Source organism: Colias croceus, chromosome 10 (assembly GCF_905220415.1).
Source record: "Colias croceus chromosome 10, ilColCroc2.1".
In the NCBI taxonomy this organism is placed as follows: domain Eukaryota; kingdom Metazoa; phylum Arthropoda; class Insecta; order Lepidoptera; family Pieridae; genus Colias; species Colias croceus.
The window spans coordinates 8,184,068-8,210,051 of record NC_059546.1 but is presented as its reverse complement, the minus strand read 5'-3'; the positions used below and the strand labels follow the sequence as shown (position 1 = coordinate 8,210,051).

The 25,984-nt window shown below is 34.0% G+C and overlaps 1 protein-coding gene across 1 annotated transcript; it reads left to right on the top strand.

The window, feature by feature from the left end:
• The first annotated feature begins 1,006 nt into the window (after positions 1 to 1,006).
• On the top strand, positions 1,007 to 25,577 carry LOC123695088. The gene is made up of 4 exons (XM_045640793.1): positions 1,007 to 1,163; positions 17,057 to 17,114; positions 22,632 to 22,854; positions 23,187 to 25,577. The coding sequence occupies exons 2-4, from the start codon at positions 17,064 to 17,066 to the stop codon at positions 24,617 to 24,619; spliced, it is 1,707 nt and encodes a 568-aa protein (XP_045496749.1). The 5' UTR covers positions 1,007 to 1,163; positions 17,057 to 17,063; the 3' UTR covers positions 24,620 to 25,577.
• The last annotated feature ends 407 nt before the right edge of the window (positions 25,578 to 25,984 follow it).

The following is a 25,984-nucleotide window of genomic DNA, read 5'->3' as shown; positions in this document are numbered from 1 at the left end:
GTTTAGAATAAAAGAAATAGATCTAATAGAATACTAATGTGAAAGAGTAGCTTTACTGCGCAATAATATACTTCTCTATTTCATACTCTACCTTTAGGAATATCAAAACAATGGACTTAGGGTTACATCAAAGATACTTACTGTACCTTCTGAAGTTTATCTAAGAAATCATTGAAGGTTTCTTGTATATTGTTGCATATTCACCTCAGTTGGTTTCTGATGGCAAATTGTCAACAAAGACTAAAGCCATGTCCCGTCTTCACTTGTGAAACCATTGTTGTAATGCTAATTTCGTTAACTGTATTTCGCACTCAAAGTACATTTCTCACTGTATAGTTTGGATGCAAATAGAAATTTCCAGTATTACAACATTAGCTTTTAATTTGTAGTGTTTGCTTGTTTACGTGGTGTTGGTATCATCCTGTAATATTATAGATATATTAAAAGAAGCTACTTCATGCAAACAACAGTGTACGTATTAGGTTAAGAATGCTGTATTTATCAACGAGCGTTTCAATTTCAAAACTCTGGTTAAAAGCCAAACACTTTCAGTGTGCTTTTATCAAAGCTTCACTAAGCTTTTTAGCATGCATTTTTTTAAGCTCGGGACTGAAATAAATGCGTCCGTTTTCCCTAATCTCTATCGGAGCTTTATCCAAGCTAAAGCTTTATAGAGCTTCATACTTCTAGCAGATTTGCGCTAATTCTCATTTGAGCATTCAGTGGCACTAAATTATTCATCTTTTTCCTTCCGCAAATAACGAATACATAATATAAAAGATAACTACAAGACTCGTACATCACGCGATAAGCTAAGCGTTCAGGACTGGCCAGAGTTGAACCAATCGGGTAACCTTCAACGTTGACCCCTCGCTTCATTCATCACCGCCTTTAATTCCGACTCAATCAGTTCGTAAATTTGGTATGTATGTAGGCAGACTTTCTCCGGGTGAAATGGGTGTACGAGAGGGGAGCGACCTTGTTAGAGGGAGTCTGACACCTGCGCCAACACCACTTGTCACTCTCAGGCCGCCGCGCGCGCACCGCCGCGCCACAAAGTATCACGTGCACGTGCCATCCGCATTATTTATCTGTGGGACATTTTTAATCTGTGAGAACTGTGACCTTGTGTGTGTTTCGGTTGCGTACGGAAGATTCAAACGGTATGTTCTTTGGATTTATTATGGATTTGAATGTAGTGGATTTAATGGACGTTGTTACAATTCATACTGAAAACTCATAATGAACTGCTTAATACATTGATCTCTATGGATGATAATAGAGGATGATGATAGATGTGTTTAGTCTTTGCTTAAGCCGTTTTTGGCACCAAATTTGATGAAGGTGTCTTTTAAATTCTAAGCTATGCAGCTTTCATAAACGATATAAAGTTTTACAAATAAAGCTAAATGTGAGCTTTCCAGGTCAAAGAGCTAAGTGCTTTAAGCTTTAATCTCCAACTTTATAATATGTTACTTATTGTAAAGTATGATAATTTACAAGTGGATTGCCGTAACATAGGAAACTTGTAAAGAAAATGAATAACAGTATAGATACTGTTGCGGCTTCCCGCTTCATGCTAAATATGCGTTATTTTAAATAATGAGTATGACATGTAATAAAGTATACGTTACTAGTATGAAGTGATTTATTCAAAATGGGATGCATGCAGACAAAATTAAAAACTATTATGTGTAACCCAAGTGAGAGTTATTTCAAATTCAAATTTATTATTAACCTACATCTAAACAAAAAAACGCACCGTATTTAATGAAAAAAGTGAGCAGAAAATTTGAAAACTAGTTATAATATTCTTACTACTACAGGTACAGTACAGACAATATAACAGAGTACACGTTGAGAAATAACTGAAGAAGATTGATATCACGACTTTCATAATATAAACTTTACATTTCATATACTTACAATGTCAACTCTGGATATGGGTATCCACTAACTACAAAACAATATTCGTACCTTAGTACCTACATCGCACAATGATCGTTATGCATATTCTAAATTAAAGATATTTTACCACATTAAGCAACAAATTGATATATTTTTATTGTAATAAATAACTTAAAATTCTGCACTACCAATATCCAGTAAAAGCTCAGGAAGCACGTGAAATATTACGAAAGCTTTCAATCGATCCATTCAACATTTACATGGTCAATTTGTTGTACAATTCGGTTCGTCTGTTAAAGCATTGCTCGCTTGTTTCAACTGAATAATTTTAATCAATTATCAACTATTGATTCGTTTTGCAATTTTAACGGTTTAAATTCGCTTCATATTCAAATAACTGTGTGAGCTGTTAGTATAGCACTCAAATAGGGTCAAATGTAAGATTAATTAATTCGATTTCGATGTTGGTGAAATTGTTTTAGAAATTGGATATAACTTTTATTTTTATATACCTAAATTTGCATATTTACAAATATTGATACTATTTGTAAGTATTTGTCATCGGACTTCGTCAGCGACATCGGAAAGTCAAGAAGGTAAAAGGGAAACCACAGAAAATTCGGAAACTTAGAAAGTAGATTGATTAAAGGGTGCCTACAATTTGTGTAATAAAATCGAAATAGTGTAAAGTAACGAATATCTGTGAATATAACACATGTAATTTTCGTGAGATTGTAATATGTCACGTGTATAATATTCTGCGCTTCTTTCATTATATTTCTACTTCTCCTTCTTAAACAAATTTTCATCCGACATACAATACGTTTACATATTTCTTTAAGGTAAAGCACGTTATTCACGCTTGGACTTTCTTACACACAATACCTAATTAACCTCAACAGAAACTTTAGTTATACTATGTCTTGAGTTTTGAAATGATTTCAGCGAAAAGCTTTCAAAAGTAAAAGCTCTGTGAATCTTTCCTGTTCCATGTTTTAACTATAAAATTCATTGAAACACACGCTTCTACATTAACTACTCAGTAAAAAACAATTAAGACACCATTTCTTATATTGTTAATAAGTTTAAGCAGTACCTACTGCAGTAGGTACGTTTGCAGAATACCCACATGTAAATATCGCACGCGGCATGTAAAATATGTCCACGAAAGCGACAGATCAAACAAAAAGCGCCATAAAAACGTCGCAGATCGGCGAACAAGCGATCGGTAAACAGGAAACGTGTTCGAGCACACGTCGGCATTCGGGTAATCGTTTAATCGTTACGTTAATGGGAGAAATTTATCTCCGGTGGGGCCGATACTGGAGGCTCCCGCTTTTTTCTCGCACTTTCTCCGTCTAAGGTTATTAGGTTTGTTTTTATTTTTTCTTTTTATCAGCCAGAAATAATCTTAAGATCAAGCTGTATAAGAAACTGGATTGGTAAACATGTGGCTTAAGATGTTATTAAGAGCGTAAAATAAGAGCTCATAAAATTTACTCGTGTGATGATTGTATTGTATACTTATATTATTTAACTAAATAACCAACAAAACGTTAACCACTGCTTGGTAAATGTATTAAACAAGTAGGCGATGAAAGTGTGTAAAAGAGAGTTTCATTCATTCAAGGTGTTTTCAGCGTAAATTTTTACTGCCTTAACCATAAAACGATAATGCGATGTTAACCCTAGAAAGATAATCTACGTCCGCGAGACGTATCGCGAAATTAAATTTCGTTCTATTTTTTTTATTATTAATCGCAGCACGCTAGCTGCGCTAGTCAACTAATTTGGTGGCCGGAGCTAGCGCTGAGTGGTGGTGACAACACGGTAAGTACGTTCAGTACAAAAGATATACCTACGTCGTACGTCCGCGAGACGTATGATTATCTTTAATACAACTTTTGCAAATTATTTGATCTGATTATTTATTGTTATTTACACTTATTTGTTATTATTTTCAGGTATTAATTAATATTATATTATAATGGCAAACCGAAGGGTGTTGGATAGTTCTCAAATTGAGAACTTTTTAAATCAAAGTGGAGAAGAAACGTCATCAGAATGTGAAAGCGAATGCGAAGATAACCTCTTGGAAAACGATGTGCAGAGTGACACTGAAGACGAATTCGTCGATGAAGCTGTGGATATAACCGACGTCTCTGCTGAAGACTATTCAGACTCTACTGCCAACCAAGTTTGGAGGTGAGGTGTCGACAAATTTGACCAAATGTGTTCATCAATGTCATGCTCCAGAAAGACGAACAGATGGCCAATGGCTGTACTTTATAACATTTTCAACATAGCCTTTGTAAATTCGTACGTGATAAATGATAATCTTATATTCTATTAAAGAATGAAAAGCCTCTAAACTGTAAGAACTTTATGAAAAAATTTAGTACAGATCTCAGTTTACCTTGGATGGAAAAAAGGTTAGAGATGCCAACTCTGAAAAGGATTGTGCGGCAAAATTTAGAGTTTTTGCTGCCTAATGCTAATGCAAACAGTTGCCAGGTTCAACATGAAGTGCCGCCTATAAAAAAAAAGAGATATTGTTCATACTGTCCATCTAAACTCCGCAGGATGTCGAAATTATCATGCGTGAAGTGCAAAAAACCCGTGTGTGGAGAACATAACAACGTTGTGCCATGAGTGTATGTAATAACCTAAAATTAAAATGCTGATTATTGAAATAGGTATTGTATACGTCAATTTAAGTGAATATATACCAAATATGCAAATATACAGACTGAAAGTAATTTTATATGTTCCTATAGAAGATAAGTTAAGTTTTTGTTAATTTATCAAGAAGTTTACGATTTTTGTTTGTAATTTGTCAAATAAACTTTATCTTTGATAATTTATCGTTTTATTTTCTTAAATAGAATATAAACATTTACTTAAGCCTATAAGGTTTGACAAAAATTCTATAGTCTTACTAAAAATCTTAATTAACTAACATACATCTGACAGACGTATGATTATCTTTTACGGTAGGTGCTATATGATTATCTTTCTAGGGTTAAAACTTAAAGTTCGCAATAAACGATGCAATTATACTTGTTCAGATATTGTATGTTAGCTAATTGCAACTCAACGCTCATATTATTGCTTCCAGTCTTGTTACATTAAGGTCTTTGTTGTGGATTGTTCCTCTCGGTGCATTTACATCAAACGAACATAGAGCTAGAGCAAGAGCATTCTTTCGTGATCTTTAAATGTAAACGAAAAGTCGCAATCAGTTTTGTTCAGTATTGTATAAAATTTTTTCAAACGCCCTAAGAACAACGAAAGAACAGCAAGGGTTACAATGAGAATTCGCTCGTTTGATGTAAATGCACCGGATACATTTTGAGTTGTTACTTAGTTAGTTTCGAATTTAAAAAATAACTTCTCTTACATAATAATTTAACTCTCAATCAAAAACTACCCTTTTGCACATTTAAAATGTCATGTTATATACAAATTTATTTATTTATAGACTTTATTGCCAATATTACAGGTTACATTTTTACTTAAAACTAAAATTAAATTTCTTTGAGGGTGTTGGCGTGTCCTTGTGACACAAAGGCCTCTTCCAAATTCTTCCACTCGCCACGTTCTTTCACCTTCCGTAGCCATAGCGGCCCCGCCACTCTCCTTATCTCATCTGACCACCTTTTTCTTTGTCTTCCTCTTTTTCTTTTAGCATCTGCTCTGGGAGTCCATTCAGTAATGACCCTTGTCCATCGGTTTCCCTTTTCTCTGAGCATATTCCCTACCCACCTCACTATACAAATAAGTGCACCGAATTAATTCAAAGCGTATCTACACGTAAACAAATAAAAACTAATTTTATTTAACCACAAGCACCTCCACCCAGTCCTACATCTTGATCTGTATAAAAAATATGCGTGGCCTGAAAGCAAGGCTTACAAACCGCGATCAGTAAAGGTAGCCGGATGGTACTTAATTAGATCCGCCTGACCTTCAAGATGTATCAATTGATATCGCATTTATTCATGTAACTTGAACCGCCTTACAAGGATTACCAACAGTCATATATATGGGCTATTGAATGAAGCTGTGCTGTGGCGTAGCTAACCAGGGGCAGTAAATATTTTCCAAAATTTGTCCCATTTTCAAAATCAATATTGGAAGACTTTGCTAATGTTGCAGTTTCCGTTTTCTTTTTTTCTTTTTTTTTTCGTTGTTATTTGTCTCAGAGCCCTCGTTTTCCTAGCTATGCCAATGTTTCTGTACCCTTATCACTTTTGTGAACCCGGGAACCGTGTCAAAGTGGTGGCTGGTAATGTAACATAGTAGGTATTTACTCAAATTGTGTGTAGACGCTTGTAAGCTATGTAAATTTTGGGTCCGTAGGTTACGCCCCCAGTGTGTTTTGCCCCCGTGGTGGAAGCCCCCGATTTCGTTTTAGTACTATAATATTTATTAGTTAAATATTTTTATCAAAAGTACAGTCAGATAGCAAAGTGTAACCTATTATAAAAAATGCTTGCTTGATATTATTGAATTTGGGTATGTATTCATCGAAGGCTGTGTCTGTGTTTTTTAACTCGGCAAATTTTGTTTCAAATTTTTGTTGTATAGAGCTCGAGAAACTCGTTTTCACTTCCTTTTTTAATTTTTCCATAACAACTCTAACTTCATTTTTCATTAAGTTAGGTTGACACTCAGCATTATGACACTTTTGAATTTGTACATTGTCACTTTCCTCACTTAATTTTATAGAACCACTACACTTGCCATGTCTTTTATTTACGCATGTCCACACACTCGATTTATTATTTTTCCTATGAAGATTATAAGCAAATCCGACATGTAGTAACGTTCTTCCACCTAGTTTATTTGAAATTATTTTGTAATTGGTTTGTGCTAAACCACGTGAAGGACCTGGACTTGCCATTTTGAGTTAACATGACCGACTAAACTTTCTTATCAGTAACATATTGCAACTATGTGGGAAAGGGATAGAAATAGTGCCCATCGCTATGTTTGCTATTTTCACTGTCCGTCACCCTGGACTCTATTGTTTTCAACCCTATCTTTCCCTTTCTTTGACTACCTATCTCTTTCTTTTAGAATTCGATCTGGCTATTGTGTAAAACCAGTTTGGCCGGGCACGGGCGCCTCGTTTAGACAAAGTACAAAGTAATGCATCTAAAGTAAATAATTGTAATATAGTAATAAAGTGAATATCCTTGTAGCATGTTTATAGTATCCAATATTGTGTTAGTTAGAATACTTATTTAGTAAGTTTGTCTACGTATTTGGTTCCGAAACACTTTTTTCATCGTCTGTATCTAGTAAAAAATATTTTTATTTCGGCGAAATCAACTATAATAACTTAATTTAAAATCGGGGGCTTCCACCACGGGGGCAAAACACACCGGGGGCGTAACCCACGGACCCTAAATTTTGTAATGATACTTTTGTAATGACTTTGATATGTTATCATTAAATATGATGGAAATTATGCTGTCAATATCAAGGCTAATTCATACTTCTCATAGACAAGGCTTCTCATATACTTCTCATACTACGTACATAATATACTGATGTGGTTTGATTAAAAAAGTATGATTAACATCGTAAGCTAAATAAAGTAAGTAAACATGTTAAATGTGATAAATTTAATAATAATTATAAGTTTCTGAAATTCGTTTGTTAATTGCATTAAAATATTAACTTTTAAATACTACTTCACACGAAATAATTATGTCATAATTCTGTATTCATATTCAAGCACGCTTATTATTAACTTATTAAGACGAGCCGTATAGGGGCCGAGATAATTATGATTATTTTCTCTCTTCTGACCCTCTTTACCTGAAATAATTCATTAAGGCTAGCGATTTATTTTCGCTGAGTGAACATTTATTTTCATATGTGTAACAGTTTACAGAGTAAAGTGTAACGAAGGAAAGAAAGTTCTGTTTATGAGTAGATACATAGCGTTTTGCTACATATCAGCTAGGTTATAATGGCGGTTTTTTAATTTGAAAAATATATTGTACAAGGTATTGAAGTTTATGTGGAAATCAAAGGCAAACTCTGTTTTTAAGATATCTAAAGTAATTTGGTGTAAATGCAGTGCTTTTGTTAAAGGTAGGTGCCACAATTTTATAAAAGAATATATTTGTTAGTTAAATATTAAACTGCATAACGCGATTCATTAGAACTCGATACAAACATTCGTCTTCTTCGGTTTATGATGAGATTTTTATGGTTTTGTACCTATGTAAATATTTAGGTACGACTTTCAAGTTTACTCATGTCGCTTTATGTACTTTCGTTCTTTACTAAATTTACATATTAAATAGGATGTTACTGCGTTTCGGATGCACGATGCCGGATACCTACTTCCCTAACTCTTTTACTTTCTATTACGTGCTTACAATTATTGCTTACAGCATTTTTACTTGGAAGTTGGAAGTATAAATTAACTTTTACATTCGGCAAAACTCCTAGCTCGGTATCTACTTAATATATTACCTTTAATCATACTTCGAAGAAATTTTAAGTAGGTACTATCATTGAATCAAAAATTATAAGTATAAATCATCTCGATAGAAGCGAGCTTCCAATTTGAAAATTATTATTTATTAATTTATGTGTTACTATTATCCAACACATTTTACAACTTTTAATACAGAATTATTGTAATGTTACGATTACAGGGTACCTAAATAGATAGATGACTATAACTCCGCTTGTCAGAGTTGTTACAGTTATCTATGCAATTGGTATGCGGGCACGCATAACACGCTTATAAATAATGAATATGAAATAATAATGCTTATGAAAAAATTATTCATTGTGAATTAAACTTATTTGACTCCTCCTATTGATAATGAATCACGTTGTAAAGATTTACTTTTAAATCATTGTGTTGTTAATTACGATGTAAAGGGCAATGAACTCTGATGTGTCTCGCATTCCTAAAAAAAAATATTTAGTCGTACTAAGTATCAGTAGATAGTATAAAGTATAAACTATAAATTGCGTTATAACTTATATCCATACCATTATTATGAATGCGAATATTAGAGCTATCTTTAACCTTTTCAAACTTAAATAATGAATTTCCGCATTCATAAAGATAATTGATACTTAAACTAAGACTATTTTTATTCACTGAAATAAACCTTAAGTTTTACCAATTTCGTTTCATGTATGAACACTTATGCCGCGCGCACATTAACGAAGCAAGTGCCTACTTCTATATAAATTTACTTCTTATATTTTAAAGGTATATGTTTAATGTTTACATTGTGATACAATGTTGCACAAAGCCACCATCTGGTATTGGATCAAGTAATGCTTACGTTTCCTTACTTATTGGAAGCCCGTGGCAGCTTTCTTCATAGCAGGGCCATTTCACATGAGTGGGGATAGGTTTACTTGTTTTTATACCTTTGATAGTGAGGCCGATGGTGGTACGATAAATGGGTTTTTGTTTTTTAAATCTATTCTAGATTTGGTTGGTAGTCTTCCTAATTTCAAGTATCAACTACGGGTTAGCTGAGTATTATTATGAACACATATTCGTGATAAAAAACAAATCTAAATATAATTAATTACAATCTATTTTTTATTAATAATAAATTGCATTACGTAGGTAGTAAGTATTAATCGTATATATACATTAAATATTATTAACGATAATTATACATTCAAATAAGCTTAAAGAGAAATTATGCTTATTCACTACAGTGTATTTTCCAATATTTTAATCTTACATCCATAGAAATTCATAAAGTTTGACATATGAATAGTGCCTAAATTAAACAAATAATATTCGAAGGTTTAAAGGATACTCAAAATGGTGAATCAAAAAAAACCTGTTACTATTGTAATATTGACCGTTGTAGAACGTTATGAGTTTTATTTTCGTTCAATCAATGCATAATTGAATAGATAAAAGAGAAAGTGAGATGAGTCGAATGAATCTTCGAAGCTTCTAATTGACATATACAAACGGCCTTTTGTTTGCTCGATAGTGTAACTATGGACATGTGTTCACACAGAACTGAAATTTTCTCCCAATTGTCGTGTTTTGCGTGAAATTTTAATGAGAACCCGTGGTAACAGTTGTGTTCACACGAGATAATTAATATAGCGTGTTTTTATCATAATTTTAATTAATTATTGAGAATTATGAAGCTTGATAATAATTTCTATCAGCATTGTTATTAGTCATGTCTACCAGCTGCACATAATTTTTCGATAATATTACTTACATTCCTATATAATATATTAAAATTTAAAAACTCTACCTTTCCTTTAAAGTAGATAATTTAAAAATGTTAATTGTAGAAATAGTGTCCTTATTACATAAGACTATATGAGTAGAATGCGATTGCAACTTTGGAAAACCCTGCGCTTGTTGTATTAAAAACTACATTTGAAGAGCGAGCATCGTTACGTTGCATTCACATCAAACGAACATAGAGCTAGAGCTAGAGCAAAAGCATTCTTTCGTGATCTTTTAGTGTAAACGAAAACTCGTATTCAGTGCTGTTTAGTATTACAACATTGCATAGAATATTTTTGAACGCACTAAGAACAACGAAAGAATGCTCTACGCCTGTTTACACTAAACGAATAGACATAGTGCGGTTAGAATGAGCTTTCGCTCGTTTGATGTAAATGCAACATATGGGTAATTTTTAATTGCCATCATTTAAATCTTATCTAAGGAGCGACAAATTCATTGACGCTTTCGTTATGAGCTCTACATATACCCTACATAAATAAAAGTTGTGTGTGTATTCGCGTAAAATTTTAACCGTCGTAAAAATCGCCAAATTAAATTAACAAATCAAATTAAGTCTCATTATATAACTGTACCTAAACGTTAAACTTCAATCACAAACCAATAAAAAAGATATAAAATTAATAACGAGGATTCAACCACGATTAACCGCTCAAATGTTAGTTTCAAGGATGATTGGAATCAATCAAGTTGAACGTACACATCGGATCAGACATTAACACCGTAAAACATCGATAGCCGCTAATTAACTGGTGAAAGTTCGACCGACTGACCAGGAACGAAACTCGATGTTTTGGACACCGATTTTAGATCGATTCTACTTTCGTTTTTGACTACTCTCGTGTCAACTCCGCGTATATATTATGAGACTGGTTCTAATGAATAGTCACGATGTGTAAATCGGAATTTATCGAATGTTGTAAATATTTTAGTATATAAAGTTCTATATAAAAAAGGCAAAAAATAGAGAAATTTGATTCAAAAAAACGCAACCACTGTAAATAAGTATAAGTAGGACTAGGAGGTATTTGAAGAACCATGGTATAGAAATTGACTGTTTACATTTACATAATTCTATTATTATATATTTTTACGTGTTTGCATTTAATTGTAGAGATAAACCGCAACTTCGAATTACCTCACCTAACCAGTAGGTAAAATCCATATTTGTAGAGACTGTTTAATAAGCACATTTAAGTACGTAGTTACTGAAACGTTAACGACTAAACTTCCTCTACATTGTAAATTACGTTGGAAAAGATATATAAAATTTCCACTAAGAGCGATCTACTTAGCCGCTATTAAACATTATAAATAACGTAATATTAAATCTAGGAAAAGAAAGAATATTATGCAGGCACTCCTAAACCACACAGCCCTGACCTACGCTCTCAAAATAACTACGATGACACTTGAAAAATCTTGCAAAAATAGTAAATCGAGGTTTAGTTACGGTTCATTAAAATAAAGTTTTGAACTCACTTCTAGTGCTCTCACAAACGTTTACAGTTTATTTATATTTCCCTAAATAACGTATAAACTATAAAGTATTACTTATTACCTTTTCTGATGGTTTTTGATCGGTGATCGTGAATAGAAACGATCGTAAAAGTACATTTAGTGGCAGTAGTACAAATAACGAATGCCTAATGAATCCAGGATACGAATTACTCACATACTTTTCTATAAAAGGTGGTGTCTTGGACGATATATATCGACACGTGGTTTCTAATCACCGGAGATGACCCTACGTATGTGTGCCAACGGGTCTCGTAAGTGGGTTTACGACACTACAGATTCCCAAGGCGTGTGTGTGTGTGCATTGTCTTCTGTAATTAGTTATAACTGTTAGTTTCCTAGGATTGTGTGACAGTAATATGGGAATGAGATTCGATTGATATACTATTCGTTTTGTTGCATATTATTAAGGAACGCTAGTATGACTGTAAAAATGTAACAAATGTAAATCTTATATTTCATATCAGTTAGTCTCAGACACACCGTGAGTAAAATAATATTCATTATACATAGGTACTGAATAAGTCGCGTTTATACAAAATATTAAAAAATGTAAGAATATTAAAATTTCGTTTGCGGTAGCAAATGCAGAATTTAATAAATAAATTTCAATTTAGAAACAAATGTAAGAATTCAGTAGATACATATTAAGTAATGTGTAGCGGGCTGCGGGCGTGCCCCTGGACCCTAGCTTAATAGTTTTATGCTTTAAGGTGAATCTTGTTTGTTTGTTCTCTCTCCATGTAGTAGGCATCAACAAATAGACATTGTAAATAATTACAAATTACAAAATAAAATGTTAACCTGTACCTTAATTTAGGTTACATTTCATTACGGGGACATCATTTAAATATTCAATGCGGTAAATACGAAGTTTCCATTCAAAGTCCCTCCATTCAGGAGCATGTACCGTCATGATACAGCTATCTACGCAATAAACAGACTTTTGAGTGACCTATTTAACTAAGTATAAAATACTGCTATTTGCTGGTGATTTTGTAAATATGCTACCTACATACATAGATATTGATACGTAGTGTGTCGTCATCTCTGACTATTACCTAGATTAGATTTTATCCTCCGAATATAGCCATGATACGTACATAATGTGTGGTTGTTTTTGTATGAAGATAACTCGTATTATCATATGGTCCGGTCGATCGAAAGTATAGGAGACACGTGTAAGTCGTTAGAATGTCGAAGGTTGGCCATTGTGCAATTCTTCTTCTCTTAGTTAATCCGCCTGTATGTTATTCTGTTGTACATAAAAAATCCAATGACATAACATTGCCTATAAGGAAATTGATATTTAAAAATACTACATTAATAAATTAAACTTACTTTAATGGTCTCCGATAAGCTAATTAAACGTCAAACATGAAGGGTTATCGATTTACTCGCTCACGATCCGAATTTATCTGTCAAGTATCTGAACGTGACATTCGCCTGTCGGTGTGTCTGTGTGTTTGCATACTAAATTTGATCTTTCTCTTTCTCACATAACCTTATCCTACAGATCCTCTCGTCGCCGGTGAAAGTGTAAATAAGAAGCGCTTTCGTTTGGGAGTGTTTTGTTTGCTTTTATGTTTCGGCTTATTAGTTAAACTTCAATATTTATTGAAGGTCAGGTTTGGTTTAATGGTTTTAGAGAAATCCGTATGTGGACGAATAGGAAGGCGATAATAAAATATATTCTATGGGAGATAAAAAAACCTTTGACCTCACGTAACGGGTGTTTTATGATCAAGGACTTGTTTTGAATTATTTCTATATTGCTAAAAAGTATGTCAAAATATTAAGTTTATCTGTTATAAAATCAAAACTAACATCATAAAAAATATTTATCGCAGCATATTATCAGAATGTTTATAGAAATAAATAGATAGAGACGATTAATAATAAAATATGCCTATGATTAACCGATAACATGAATGTGAAATATAAATCCAATAAAAATTTAAATTGAACAAATTATAGACATTTACGTGTTTTTAAAACAGATGTTTATCGTTTCAAACATGGATATCGCCAAAAAAATATTAAAATGTCGGCTCTAAATTACACGCATTGTCGTATACTCTCACTATCAGCGGCCGTTGACCCCAGATGTTGTGATACCTAGCCGTCTGGTTGTCTGCTAACCGTCTAGCTCTAGTGTTTAGTAACTGTTAATTTATAGGAGCTAAGATGAAAAAGTATAGACATAGTAGGTATAAAGAGTATAAATGTATCGGCTTGTGGGAGTACCTTTAGGGCATTTATTAAGTTATTTTGTGTAATATAAGATATTTTTCATAATCGAAAAGCTCTGTTTCATAAGATTAGGTACGGTTATTGACTTAAATAAAAAAAAACAATTTTCTGGAAAACGAAACTTTTTTTTTACGCTCAGAATTCAAACCTCAAATCAAATTTATAGCTTCTTGTGATGGCTTCCAAATCGATTCGATCGCTGCGATTTGATTAGAATTTTTATCGTTTCTATACGAACTGTCTTGGATATAAGAGAAAACCCTTATAAATAAACATTAGATTATCCATATCTATAATGAAGTACTTTTATGTATAAGAGCGGTGGTATATTAAGCATTGACACTGAAATTTAAATAATTTTCCCATGAGTTCTACTCACAACACATCCAAATTCTTATTAATTTAACAGTAGGTAATGATAACAAAATTTTCAATGAAGCTCACATCTCGGTCAAGAACAAGTGAAAGTGAGAGGTTGTTGCCGCCTTTTTAGTGTAAGTAGAGTCGGCAAAAAAGTTGCGCCGACAAAATATTTTATGTATCAATCATAATATTATATATATCTGTAAGTGCATTTTGTGCAGTCACGCTTAGTCTTCAAAACTTAACCTTTTATACAGAAACAAAATAACAATTATTATATTATTTTCTAATATGGAAAAAATTGTTACCTAAATTTAACTCCATAAGCCTATATTTGTCGAAACATATTACTTTTAATCATTCCACAATGAAAACACTATTCAATTCTTATTACATATTTTCTCCTTAAATGTATTAAATTTAAAAGTTTGAATTACAATAAATTTTTGCTATACAAATCTTATACGCCACATATAACGTTCTATAATTATATGTAACAATATACGATAATAAGTCAATCGTGAGTCGTGACGTGATATCATTAGTATGTACATCATAGCCAAAGCCTTATTATTTATTATACCATACTGCATAATGCTTACGTACTATTATGAAAGGTAATTGCTCTATTTGACTAATGGTAGTCAGAGGCTGTTAACGTTAAATGTTTTTGAATAGATAAAACAATGCTTATGAATAAGGAAAAAGAAATAAACTAACTACTCCCGATACAAAATCTTCTTATACAAACTATCTGATATATAATTATTCAGCAAACTGAAAAATAACAACGATTTAGCAAGTAATAAATCATAAATAACCACAAAAGCCTAATGCCTAACTTCTTCAAACTTAAATACAGTTATACAGTAACTTATTATATAACATTCTACACACGTAAAATAACATCAATAAAATATACACATTCCTGAAGAAGACCGATGACACACACACCAACAATTCAAAAGATCCGGTCGTACGCAGACGCAGTGATCGAATTCATCCGCACCCTGCAATTATACAAGAGCGGAACATAGTATTACGTTAAACAGCAAAAAGTATCCGAGTGGACATCTACAAAGAGTTCCGGCACTTTCTCCACCTGACCCACTTGGACCCACTTGGCCAGACCGCCCAACGCCCAAAATATTCGGTGATTAAAACCGATCTGTGCACCCGTGGCTTTACTTTCCACTCCTGTCAATTAAACCTGGCACCACAGCAACCGTTTTGTTTTTGCCAATCGCAACTGACATGTGCAAAATGAGGTCTTGATTGAGAATTACAAGCATTGCCGCCCTTTCATTTACATGTGATAAGTAATTCGATTTTTTAATTTATCTCTTTATGATTTAACGCTGTTTTTGATGAAAGCACGTTTATCTTATATCTACATTCCTTGAAGCTTAATAATATTACTGAATAAGAAAGAAAATATCTTCATTTCTCAGCACGTTCCTGGGATTAGAATGCCTCAAACGAAGCTCGCCTTTGACCCGAAATTTCACAATTTCTATCCCTTAATAAATGGAAAAGATTATTCGAGATATTGCAAACATTTTAGGTATGAATCAGAAATCTTGACAGTAAAAAGGAATTTCTTAGAAGTAGTTTCGTGACTTTCGGTGTTTGGTTGTCTTTAACAAAAAGTAAAATATAAGTAATATCATTACGCTATGCTCGTGTTAAGCTTAAATGCATTTTGAGGCCCTACATATAATTTCCTACTTAACTAAATTATAACAAAATAAAAAATAAAAAATTTTATAATGCACCTACTAATCTCATAATAATATGCACGGACAATCATAGACTAATTTTATTTCATAGACCGATCGTCTCATTTATCATGAAGTGAATCTAAAATTATTACACTAATATCCTTTTAACCCATACTCTAACCGAATTAAAACTAACAGTAGAGAACATTAACTTCGATGATAAATTATTGTCTGAAACAATGCGCGGCCGTAAAAAGTAAAATCGTGTGTTCAAATTAATTCGCATTCACAATTAACCGTTATTATCTCAGAAGCAAGTTAGTAAGGCACCAGTTACAATGGATGTAATTTATTTATTTGTTTCGTGGGGAACAGCCGCGAGAACTTACACTAGGGCGGGAAACTGTGACGTTTCGAATGCCTTACACTTTTGTTTTGATTACAATGAGACCACCATTTCCATTGTAAATGTACCGGAATATTATTCTATAGTACGAGTATTCACTATTCATATGATAGGCGAACGTTTATAGTTTTAAAAAAATATACATAAACGTGTATGGCTATTTTTGATTTTGATGTTTATTCTAGCTCACTACACTTTTTAGAGCTCTTATAAATCGTAATTTTTAGTCAAATAAATAGTTAATGTAACAAATAAATAGTAACAACTAACAAATCACTCCACACCAGTGAAGTGATTTGTTTACTACAGAGAGATAAAATTTCATGAAATTTTGTGTGTGTTAAAAGATTCTGGAAACGTGCCTCAATATTGTACATCTCTTTCTGCATTTTCTTACACGTTTTATAAACTTGATCAAAATCTAAAGTTTGAATACATAGTTTAAAAGATTCTCTTCTTTACCTTGTACATAGTAGGTACACAAATTATTAAAAAGGCAATTTCTACAAGTGATATTGAACAGCGAATACGATACTCGAACTTTCCCCTGCTAAGTCAAACATAAACTTTCGACGAACAAATTTATGAACGTTTGTTTTTTGTTTGCAGATCTAAGATGCGGGTGAGGCGCGGCGCGGCTGTTGTCATCCTTCTCGTGTTTCATATGGTAAAGATTTGCTACCTATTGTTAACATACTAATATTATAAATGCGAAAGTAGCTCTGTCTGTCTGTCTGTTACTCAATCACGCCTTAACTACTGAACCAATTTGTATGAAATTTGGTATAGAGATATTTTGATACCCGAGAAAGGACATAGGCTACTTTTTACTCCGGGAAATAGGATAGGTTTTAACCCGGAAATCCCAAGGGAACCGGAATTATGCGGGTTTTTCTTTGACTGCGCGGGCGAAGCTGCGGGTGGAAAGCTAGTAGTATATAATATGCAAAGGCAGTTGGTAATCGCTTTCTATTAGATGATCGGCCCGCCTGCACTATCTTTTGAAGTTTTACAAAATGTTTACTGTTTAGTGTTTATGGTTATTTGCCTAATCCAGGCGGAGACAAATCCAACTAATTAAAATTTTATAGCATTGATGTATAATATTAATTTCTTGGATAAGTCCTACAAAAAGTTATTCAATGTTGTAGAGGCAGATAGAGAAAAATATCAAAAGAGCTCCTGAATGATGGAAGGGACCGGTAGCAACCATTCATCAAAATATTATGCATTCATATTTCATTCGTTCATTCAAAATAGGTTAAAGACTTAGAAAACAGCCATCAATTGTATTTATTTAACATTGTAGTCTAAGTACTTGTCGTTTCATATTTCGTGTGATTGGATTAAATAGAGTAAATATATCAAAATAATGGATGGGATTCAGGTCAATCATCGTAACCACATTACAAAAAACAAATTAGGCTGGAAATATTGCCCAATCGAATGAAAGAATAAAAACAACATATTTAGTTTTACTTTTTTTATATACTTTCCTGATATTATTAGACACGCTGTTTTTTAGATTTGATGGTGTTAATCACAGAGCAAGTAATATAGGTGTTAATGATAACTCAGCATTTTGTATGATGATCTACATTTTTTTTTGTGACATGTTCGTCATTCATGTTTTTGTATACCACGAATACTAAGTCGTAAATCTTCTTTACCTACATTTTATTTAACAACTATACGTGTACTAGTATACATACAAAATTATTATAGAAAAGACGTGAAGTTATCTTGCATAGAGGATGGCTCACCTGAATAATTGCTCACCACTCTTTAATGAATTGGCTATGTAGGTAAATAATAATAATAAATGTGACAATTTTTCATTTTTTTAATTCAACATTCCATAATTTTTGTCGGTAGATACATAATGATGTAAACATTATAGTTATTCACGATAATATTGTGAAATATCTATTATTACAAGAGTACCTATAGAACAACCTAGATAGTAGGTACTATAGGCAAGTTGAAAGTCAACACTCAAGTATCGATGCACATATACGGCGCATCACTGGCGCCAGTTGCTGACACGTAGTTTCGCTAAATTATACTGATTACTATTAATTTATTAGATAGGTACGCTTTGATCATTGGACTAATCACGATAAACGGAGGAAATGTTTCGTGTTTTAATTATGTTTGCGCTTTATTTTTTTATTTAGTCTGCATTTAGTTGAAATAAATTGATGCAGTTATAGTTGTAGAGTCGTCGTTATAAGGTGCTTTTTAAAAGTTGTATGATGGGTATAATTACGATTAAAGATCCGTCATAATACTTGGAAATGCTGACAAAATGTCTTATATTTTTAACCGACTTCAAAAAAAAGGAGGAGGTTATCAATTCGGCCGGTATATTTTTTTTTTTTTTTTTTTTTTTTATGTATGTACACCGATTACTCCGAGGTTTCTGAACCGATTTACGTGATTCTTTTTTTGTTCGATGCGGGATGGTGTCGAATTGGTCCCATAAAAATTTTATTCGGCTAGGCCTAGTAGTTTTTATTTTATGAGCATTTTTGTCTGTACTCGATGACTTAATTTCAATGTAGCAAGTAACTTTGATTCACTTCCCGGTAACCGATTGAGCTGAAATTTTGTATACGAATGTAAATTGGATAGCGATGAAACATTATCATGACATGGAGCTGATCTGATGATGGAATCGGAAGGTGGCCATAGGAACTCAGTAATATATTGACTCAACTTTATCGAGTTTGGGCTCGTTTGATTCGTGTTGAAAAATACACTAAAAAGTATTAAATAAAAATAACTGCGTTAAAAACAACCGACTTCAAAAACGGAAAAGTAAGAAATAAAAAAGATTTGATATTATTAATTACTACATATTATTTTTATGTGCTATTTATTAAATAGGTTTGAAGTCGGTGCCAAACACTAAGCACTTAGTATTAAGCCCATGCACCGACATCAAACCTTTTTAGTAAATAGCACATAAAAATAATATGTAGTAATTAATAATATCAAATCTTTTTTATTTCTTACTTTTCCGTTTTTGAAGTCGGTTGTTTTTAACGCAGTTATTTTTATTCAACTCAGTATTACTTTATAAGTTTTTTGTCAGTCAGTTATGTTATATTTTCCATAAATCTTCAATAAACATATCCCCAACCGGCATCTAATATATGAATGGTTCAAAACTCTTCTAATTGTAAATAATCGCTTTTTACAGCAATTGCTGCAGAATTCCGCATCACGACAGTTTTGTTTGTCATTCCTTTTTTGTTAGATTGGCTAAGGCTGAGTAATATGTGGAGTGTTGCGACAAACACATTGACTTCTCACACTCAACACAAAACAAAAGCGATGGGGCAAAAGCAATGGGGCGTGTCCTCCAGAGGAAATAAAATGGGATCGAATCTAATACGGCCATCAGGTAAACGCGCCAAATATGGCCATCGACCTACTGCCCATCGACGGCCACGACGAGTTCCGTCTAACACTTTTTACCCGTTCAGCCATAGCCAAGGCTTACTTACATGGCAACTCTGTAACAGAACATTGTAAACAACTCCCCATATGTACGGTGTTCCTGGAAACAAAAACTCCGTCACATATTTTATTCTAATAGTCGCTGGCCAGGGTAATTAACACCATTAGAGTTTATTGAATCGATGCAACAATGGTATATGTGGGTAATGGAAGCATGAGCTCCCGTTTTCTTTGCGAGATTGTTTTCCAATCTTTCACGGCTTCGTGCAAAGGTTAAATACGGATCCGCTATTTGACTCTAAGCTTTAATATAAAACATCGCTATTTCGAGAAAAATATGAATCCTACTTGGAGCCTATGTGACCATTTAAGATTTTATCTATCATTCATATAGACAGGGAAACGGTTTAGACAGACAGATAGAGAAACCTATAAAAAATAATAACTTGTTGAAATGTACTTCTCGATTTTATCACGAAAAGATCATCGTACAGAAGCACACTAAAACTTTCAAGTCTAAAAATATAAAGTACACAAAAAGCAAATTATACACGTCCATCAAATATGTAAATTTGTCGGCAAGCCGGCCGATATAAAGGGAAGCCAACAATAGATGAGAGTCGCGTAAAGAGTAAAAGCTGCTTTCCCGTCGACCACCGCGACCTACAGCGACGACATACATTGAACTCGAAATCCTGCTCGTCATTCTAGGTATTGTCCTACTACCTGCCTCACCCTGATATTATCAATGCAAACATGTTTATGCGTGCAAATGCAAACGGTGAGCTTTTTGATAAACATCTGATTGACATGGGACTTTAAGAACTGATAACTCTGAAAGAAGTTTGAAACAGAATCTTATTTATCTCTATGACACGTTTAAAATATTATTTACCTATATGTTAGGTCGATAAATTGATTGAAATCATCATAGTAATTAAAAGGTGCAGTTAAATGCAGTTTGATAGTAATATTTAGTCGGAATGAAAAGAATAGAAGGCGATCGTTGACTGCGTTAATGTTTTCGAGAGAGCACGAAATCAATAATCACTCAACTCAAATGAATAATAACATTTCTTCCACTACCAGAACAAATAAGATTTTGTGGAGATTTGTATGGAAAATACTTCATACTGTTTGATTGTTCAGGCAGTACTCATCATAGCTGGTAGCATTACTGCTGCATTGTGGCAAACCATAATGAGTACATCAGATAAAATAAGATCATAATAATGCTTTACAATTCTATAACAATAACTCTCTTAAACGTGTCCGACAGAACCACAAACAGAGAGTGACGTCCGATAGGGACGCAATGAAAGTAAAATGAGTCCAGCGAGATCAACGACCGCGCACTGACATACTGCACTTGACGGCCGCTCCCCAGTGCACGCGGATCTTGTTACACACGTATTATTGCGTTTGTTTCCTTCTTGGATGGTTTTTCTTACTTCTTTTTTTTTCTAAGCGGTAGAAGGGGTCCCCATAATGGATGGAACAAGGCGCTTTCTCTGGATACTATTTGTTTAAATATTGATATTTTCTCTCAACTATTACGCACTATAACAAACTCAAATTTTAATATCTAATTCGTTCTTACTCAGTTGTTGACGATGAATGCTAAACATAAGATTAAATTACAATTTTGTAGAGTAATATTTATAATCAATATAAAAGCAATACCAAAGAAACCGACAATTCCTCAACTTCCATCGCTATCATATTTTCAATCCTAATAATTTGTAATTGCCCGAAACGCATCTTCGAAACTTTCTCTTATATTATAAGTTACGTAACTTGATGCGTGTAGATGATTGTAGGAATCAATTCTCGGTATGATCCATTCAGATTCCAATCTCGACTAATTGCAGCGCTTGACAGTCGACACGAAGGAGGAACCTTTACAAGCCCACTCATAAATCTTTATTGAAGAAATAAAACAACCCGTACTTACACACATACTCTGGTCAGATACCAATACTTTCTAATTTCGAGCCTCGAGGCTAAATAAATGAGAGGTATAAAGCTGATGGTTTTATATGAGCTCGGATATACATCGACGCCTATAACAAGCTAGATATTGAAGACTAAATGACCGGTTCCATACAGCGTAAAAGTTTCCAGATAATTTTACACGGACCACCCAAATACCTCTACCCAAATTTGACTATTCAATGTGAAAACAAAAAATAATTAATGATCGAGTGTAAACTTGTTGCTCACTGGAACCAGTTTGTGATTTTGGAAAAAACAGAGCAGTCAAATGTACGATGATTTAAATCGAATGTAAAACGTATTCATGTGGAACTTTCACATGATTCTATTTTTGTCCCAAGAAAATTTAAAGCCGAGAGTCATCTAGCGAGATTTCGTTCGACCCAGAAGTGTTGGGTGTTGTCGCACAGCTTCCGACGTAGTTACTCCGGGAGACAGTAAAAACGGTCAGTGTGTCGAATTAAATAACACTTTAAATATTGCCCACGCGCACTAGTGAAAGCTGATGAAGATACAAAACGATTTTTTTATCGAATTCCCGAGATAAGGCTCTAGACGAAATTAAACTGCAGGTTTTAATTTATGATGCAAGAGTGTTTAATGTCAGATTGCTATTTAGGGATCATAAAGCATAATATATGAAGATAACATATTACAGTATACTAATTGTCATATTTCTAAGACGTAGGTTAGAATGCACTAACGATACATATTTCATTTTCAGAGTGGAACACTGAGCGATCAATCGTCAAACGAAAATGGCGGCGGAGGAGGCAATCCCAGCCCGGACACCAACAGCGCTGCGGAGCCCTCCAGCGACCAGCTTGCGATGGAGTCTGCGGAGAGAGAAACCCCGAGCCACGCGTACAACGGACCACCCCCGCCGGTACCACCCCCGCATAATAGGAGACAGAATCCCCCGCACCACCAGCCGCATCATCCTATAGGTAAGCACTAATATGTTCTGGCGTTCTTCCTCTATATTTTTAATGTCAAGATTGCCTTGTTTAACACATTAATAAATGTTAAATCATACTTTTACTACCTTTTCTGATAAGTAATAATACGTAGTACATATCTGTCAACTGTGGTAATAATCTTTAATGAATATGAATATAATATAAAGTATAAACTGCAATATTTAAAAACATACAAAATAATATATTATTATTAATTTCGCGAAGCGTACAAAATGCCAGAAATTAGAGATACCATGGCATTTACAATATGTGTATTTGTAACAAATACAATATGTTACTGAAATAATAAATGTTTTCAGGGATGCCCAGGATTCCAAATCATCATCCTATGCACTCGAAGCCTTTTGGGATCGGATCTTCGGTCAATCATCACAAGAATGATATCGGACCCGGCTTCAGGGGACCGCCACCGCCGCCACCAGCGCCTCCCGCTGATGCTCAAACTTCAGCAAGTGATAAAGTTTTCAGTACCACAGGCGACGTCTGGCCTGCACCAGCACCTGATATGCCTAAAATAGTTTCTCTGGATGTCAAATGTGAAAAGAATGCTATGCGAGTGTTTCTCAGCTTCGATAAACCCTTCTTTGGCATAGTATTCTCGAAAGGTCACTACTCAAACCATCAATGCGTTCACCTTCCTCCTAATTTGGGCAGAACGTCGGCTTCATTCGAGATCGGTGCACACGCCTGTGGAACAGCAGGAAGTGGTGACCCCAGATATCGAGGAGATGTCGCCGCAGCCGGCACGTACTTTGAGAATGTTATAGTTATACAATACGACCCACAGGTGCAAGAAGTCTGGGATCAAGCGAGGAAATTACGTTGCACGTGGCACGACCAATACGAAAAGGCTGTAACATTCCGACCATTCCCCGTTGATATGCTCGACGTCGTTCGTGCTGATTTTGCTGGCGACAATGTCGGATGCTGGATGCAAATTCAAGTCGGAAAAGGACCTTGGGCATCTGAAGTATCTGGCTTGGTGAAAATAGGTCAAACAATGACAATGGTTCTAGCTATAAAAGATGATGATGCCAAGTTCGATATGTTAGTACGTGATTGTGTAGCACATGATGGACAACGCGCGCCTATACAATTGGTCGACAGGCGAGGTTGTGTGACAAGACCAAAATTAATGTCAAGGTTTACAAAGATAAAGAACTTCGGAGCTAGCGCATCTGTCCTTTCATATGCACATTTCCAAGCATTCAAGTTCCCGGATTCAATGGAAGTGCACTTCCAATGTACGATACAGATATGCAGATACCGTTGCCCGGAACAATGTTCAGAAGGTCACAATGTAATCGCTCCTCACGCAGAATACGGACCACCGCAGATTGACTCGTACCCAGTTGGAGTTGAAGTACGTCGGGATGAGAGGCGAGTAAGGAGGCAACGTCGAGCGACATCACCAGAGAAAGAAGTAGGAGTTAACAGAGTGATACGTGTTGTATCTGCTGGTGACCTTAACCTTGATTCTGCAGAAGAGAACTCAGCTCCCAAGGTGGTTCCAACACCAGGACTTGTGTGTATGACCACTCCTGGCTTCGCAGCAACACTGGGCGCTCTCCTTGTCACGTTAATAAGCTCTTGCGCTGTATCAGCAGTATTATTCTTTAAATTACGGCCAATTTCAAAACTGAAGAAGAAGACCGCCGCCATCACGACGATAACCCGACCGCACCCAGCGACAGCGCCGCATGTAATTTCAAAAAGTCGATTTTACTCGTAACCTAGCCTTTTTAACTTAATTTGTACATATTAGTGTGATGAGACTGAAGTATATAGATCAAGCCTAAAATAAAGCGTGTGCTATACGAGTGCTCAATTGGTTTAAAAATTCGTTAATCTAAATCTTTATTGGAAAGATTGCGTTATTAATTGTATTTAGATAGGTCTGGAAACTGCCATTTAAGAGGCTAAAATTAAGGAAAATATTTTTACATGCACCTGTGACATGAAATAAGTTACAAAATAGTACCTGTGCATCACGCGTTACTTTTGTGTAAAAGCGCAACTTTATATCCGTTAGCTTAATTTTGTAATTTTTAAACGAATTAAATCCCACAATAATCTAAATTATACGCAGATTGACGAAATCTATATAGGTGTCATATTGTATTAATTTTAATGAATTATTGTATTTTAATCTTATTATTTCTCTGTTAAACTACTGGTCTGCGTGATATACCTAATAAACTAGATAATCAATGTTATAGACCATTTTGAATGAAAGCATTTAAATAAAAACGATTTAGAATGAATTAAACGATAATAGTGATTAATATGAAGCCTTAAGTACAATCTTCTGTTACCTCTTGTCGAAGGTATTTTGACGGAGAGGCAACGGAAATTTTGTTATACGATAGTAGGTATTTAGGTGAACCGCTAGCTTAATTTAAATTAACTTGTCATTAGTATTAATATTATTTATTTTAGTTAAGACTTTGTTGTAGTCATACTTACAAAATATTTATTTGAACCACCTCATTACCTCTTCTTCTACGTTAATTTTTTTTACGTTTCTCCTTAATTATATAATTCATTTTAACGGGATACTTTATGTATTCGTCAACGAATGTGATCGTTGTAAGGTGTTGAATTTTTAAATATTTAAAAATGTTTTAATGAAAGTATAAAGTAATGTACAATATCATGAACAAATGTAGCAATAAAATATATTCACAAGTTTCAGTTATTTTATTTTACCTTTTCACCAGAATAAAGATGTTATATTATTTCCTTAGCAGCAGAATACTGAGTGTATAACACTATACTCAAACTTATTGAAATTCATTAAAATAACCATTTATTAAAGACAAACTAAGTCTAAATGTTGATGCCATTAGTACAATCAAATGGTTAAAGATTGAGCGTCGCAACCTTGGTTGCAACAACGGGTTCGATTCCCTTTGAAGTCAGTTATAGTAAGATAGACACGTCCGCGTCAGCGTCACGTCACGTCTTACCAAGTTCGATGGTAGGGTAAAACTTTGTAAAAGATTTTTTTATTTTTACATATACGACACAAAAGTCTATAATATGTGTGTGATTGGCTGACCGATTTTGAGATTAAAACTGTTGAATAAAAATGAAA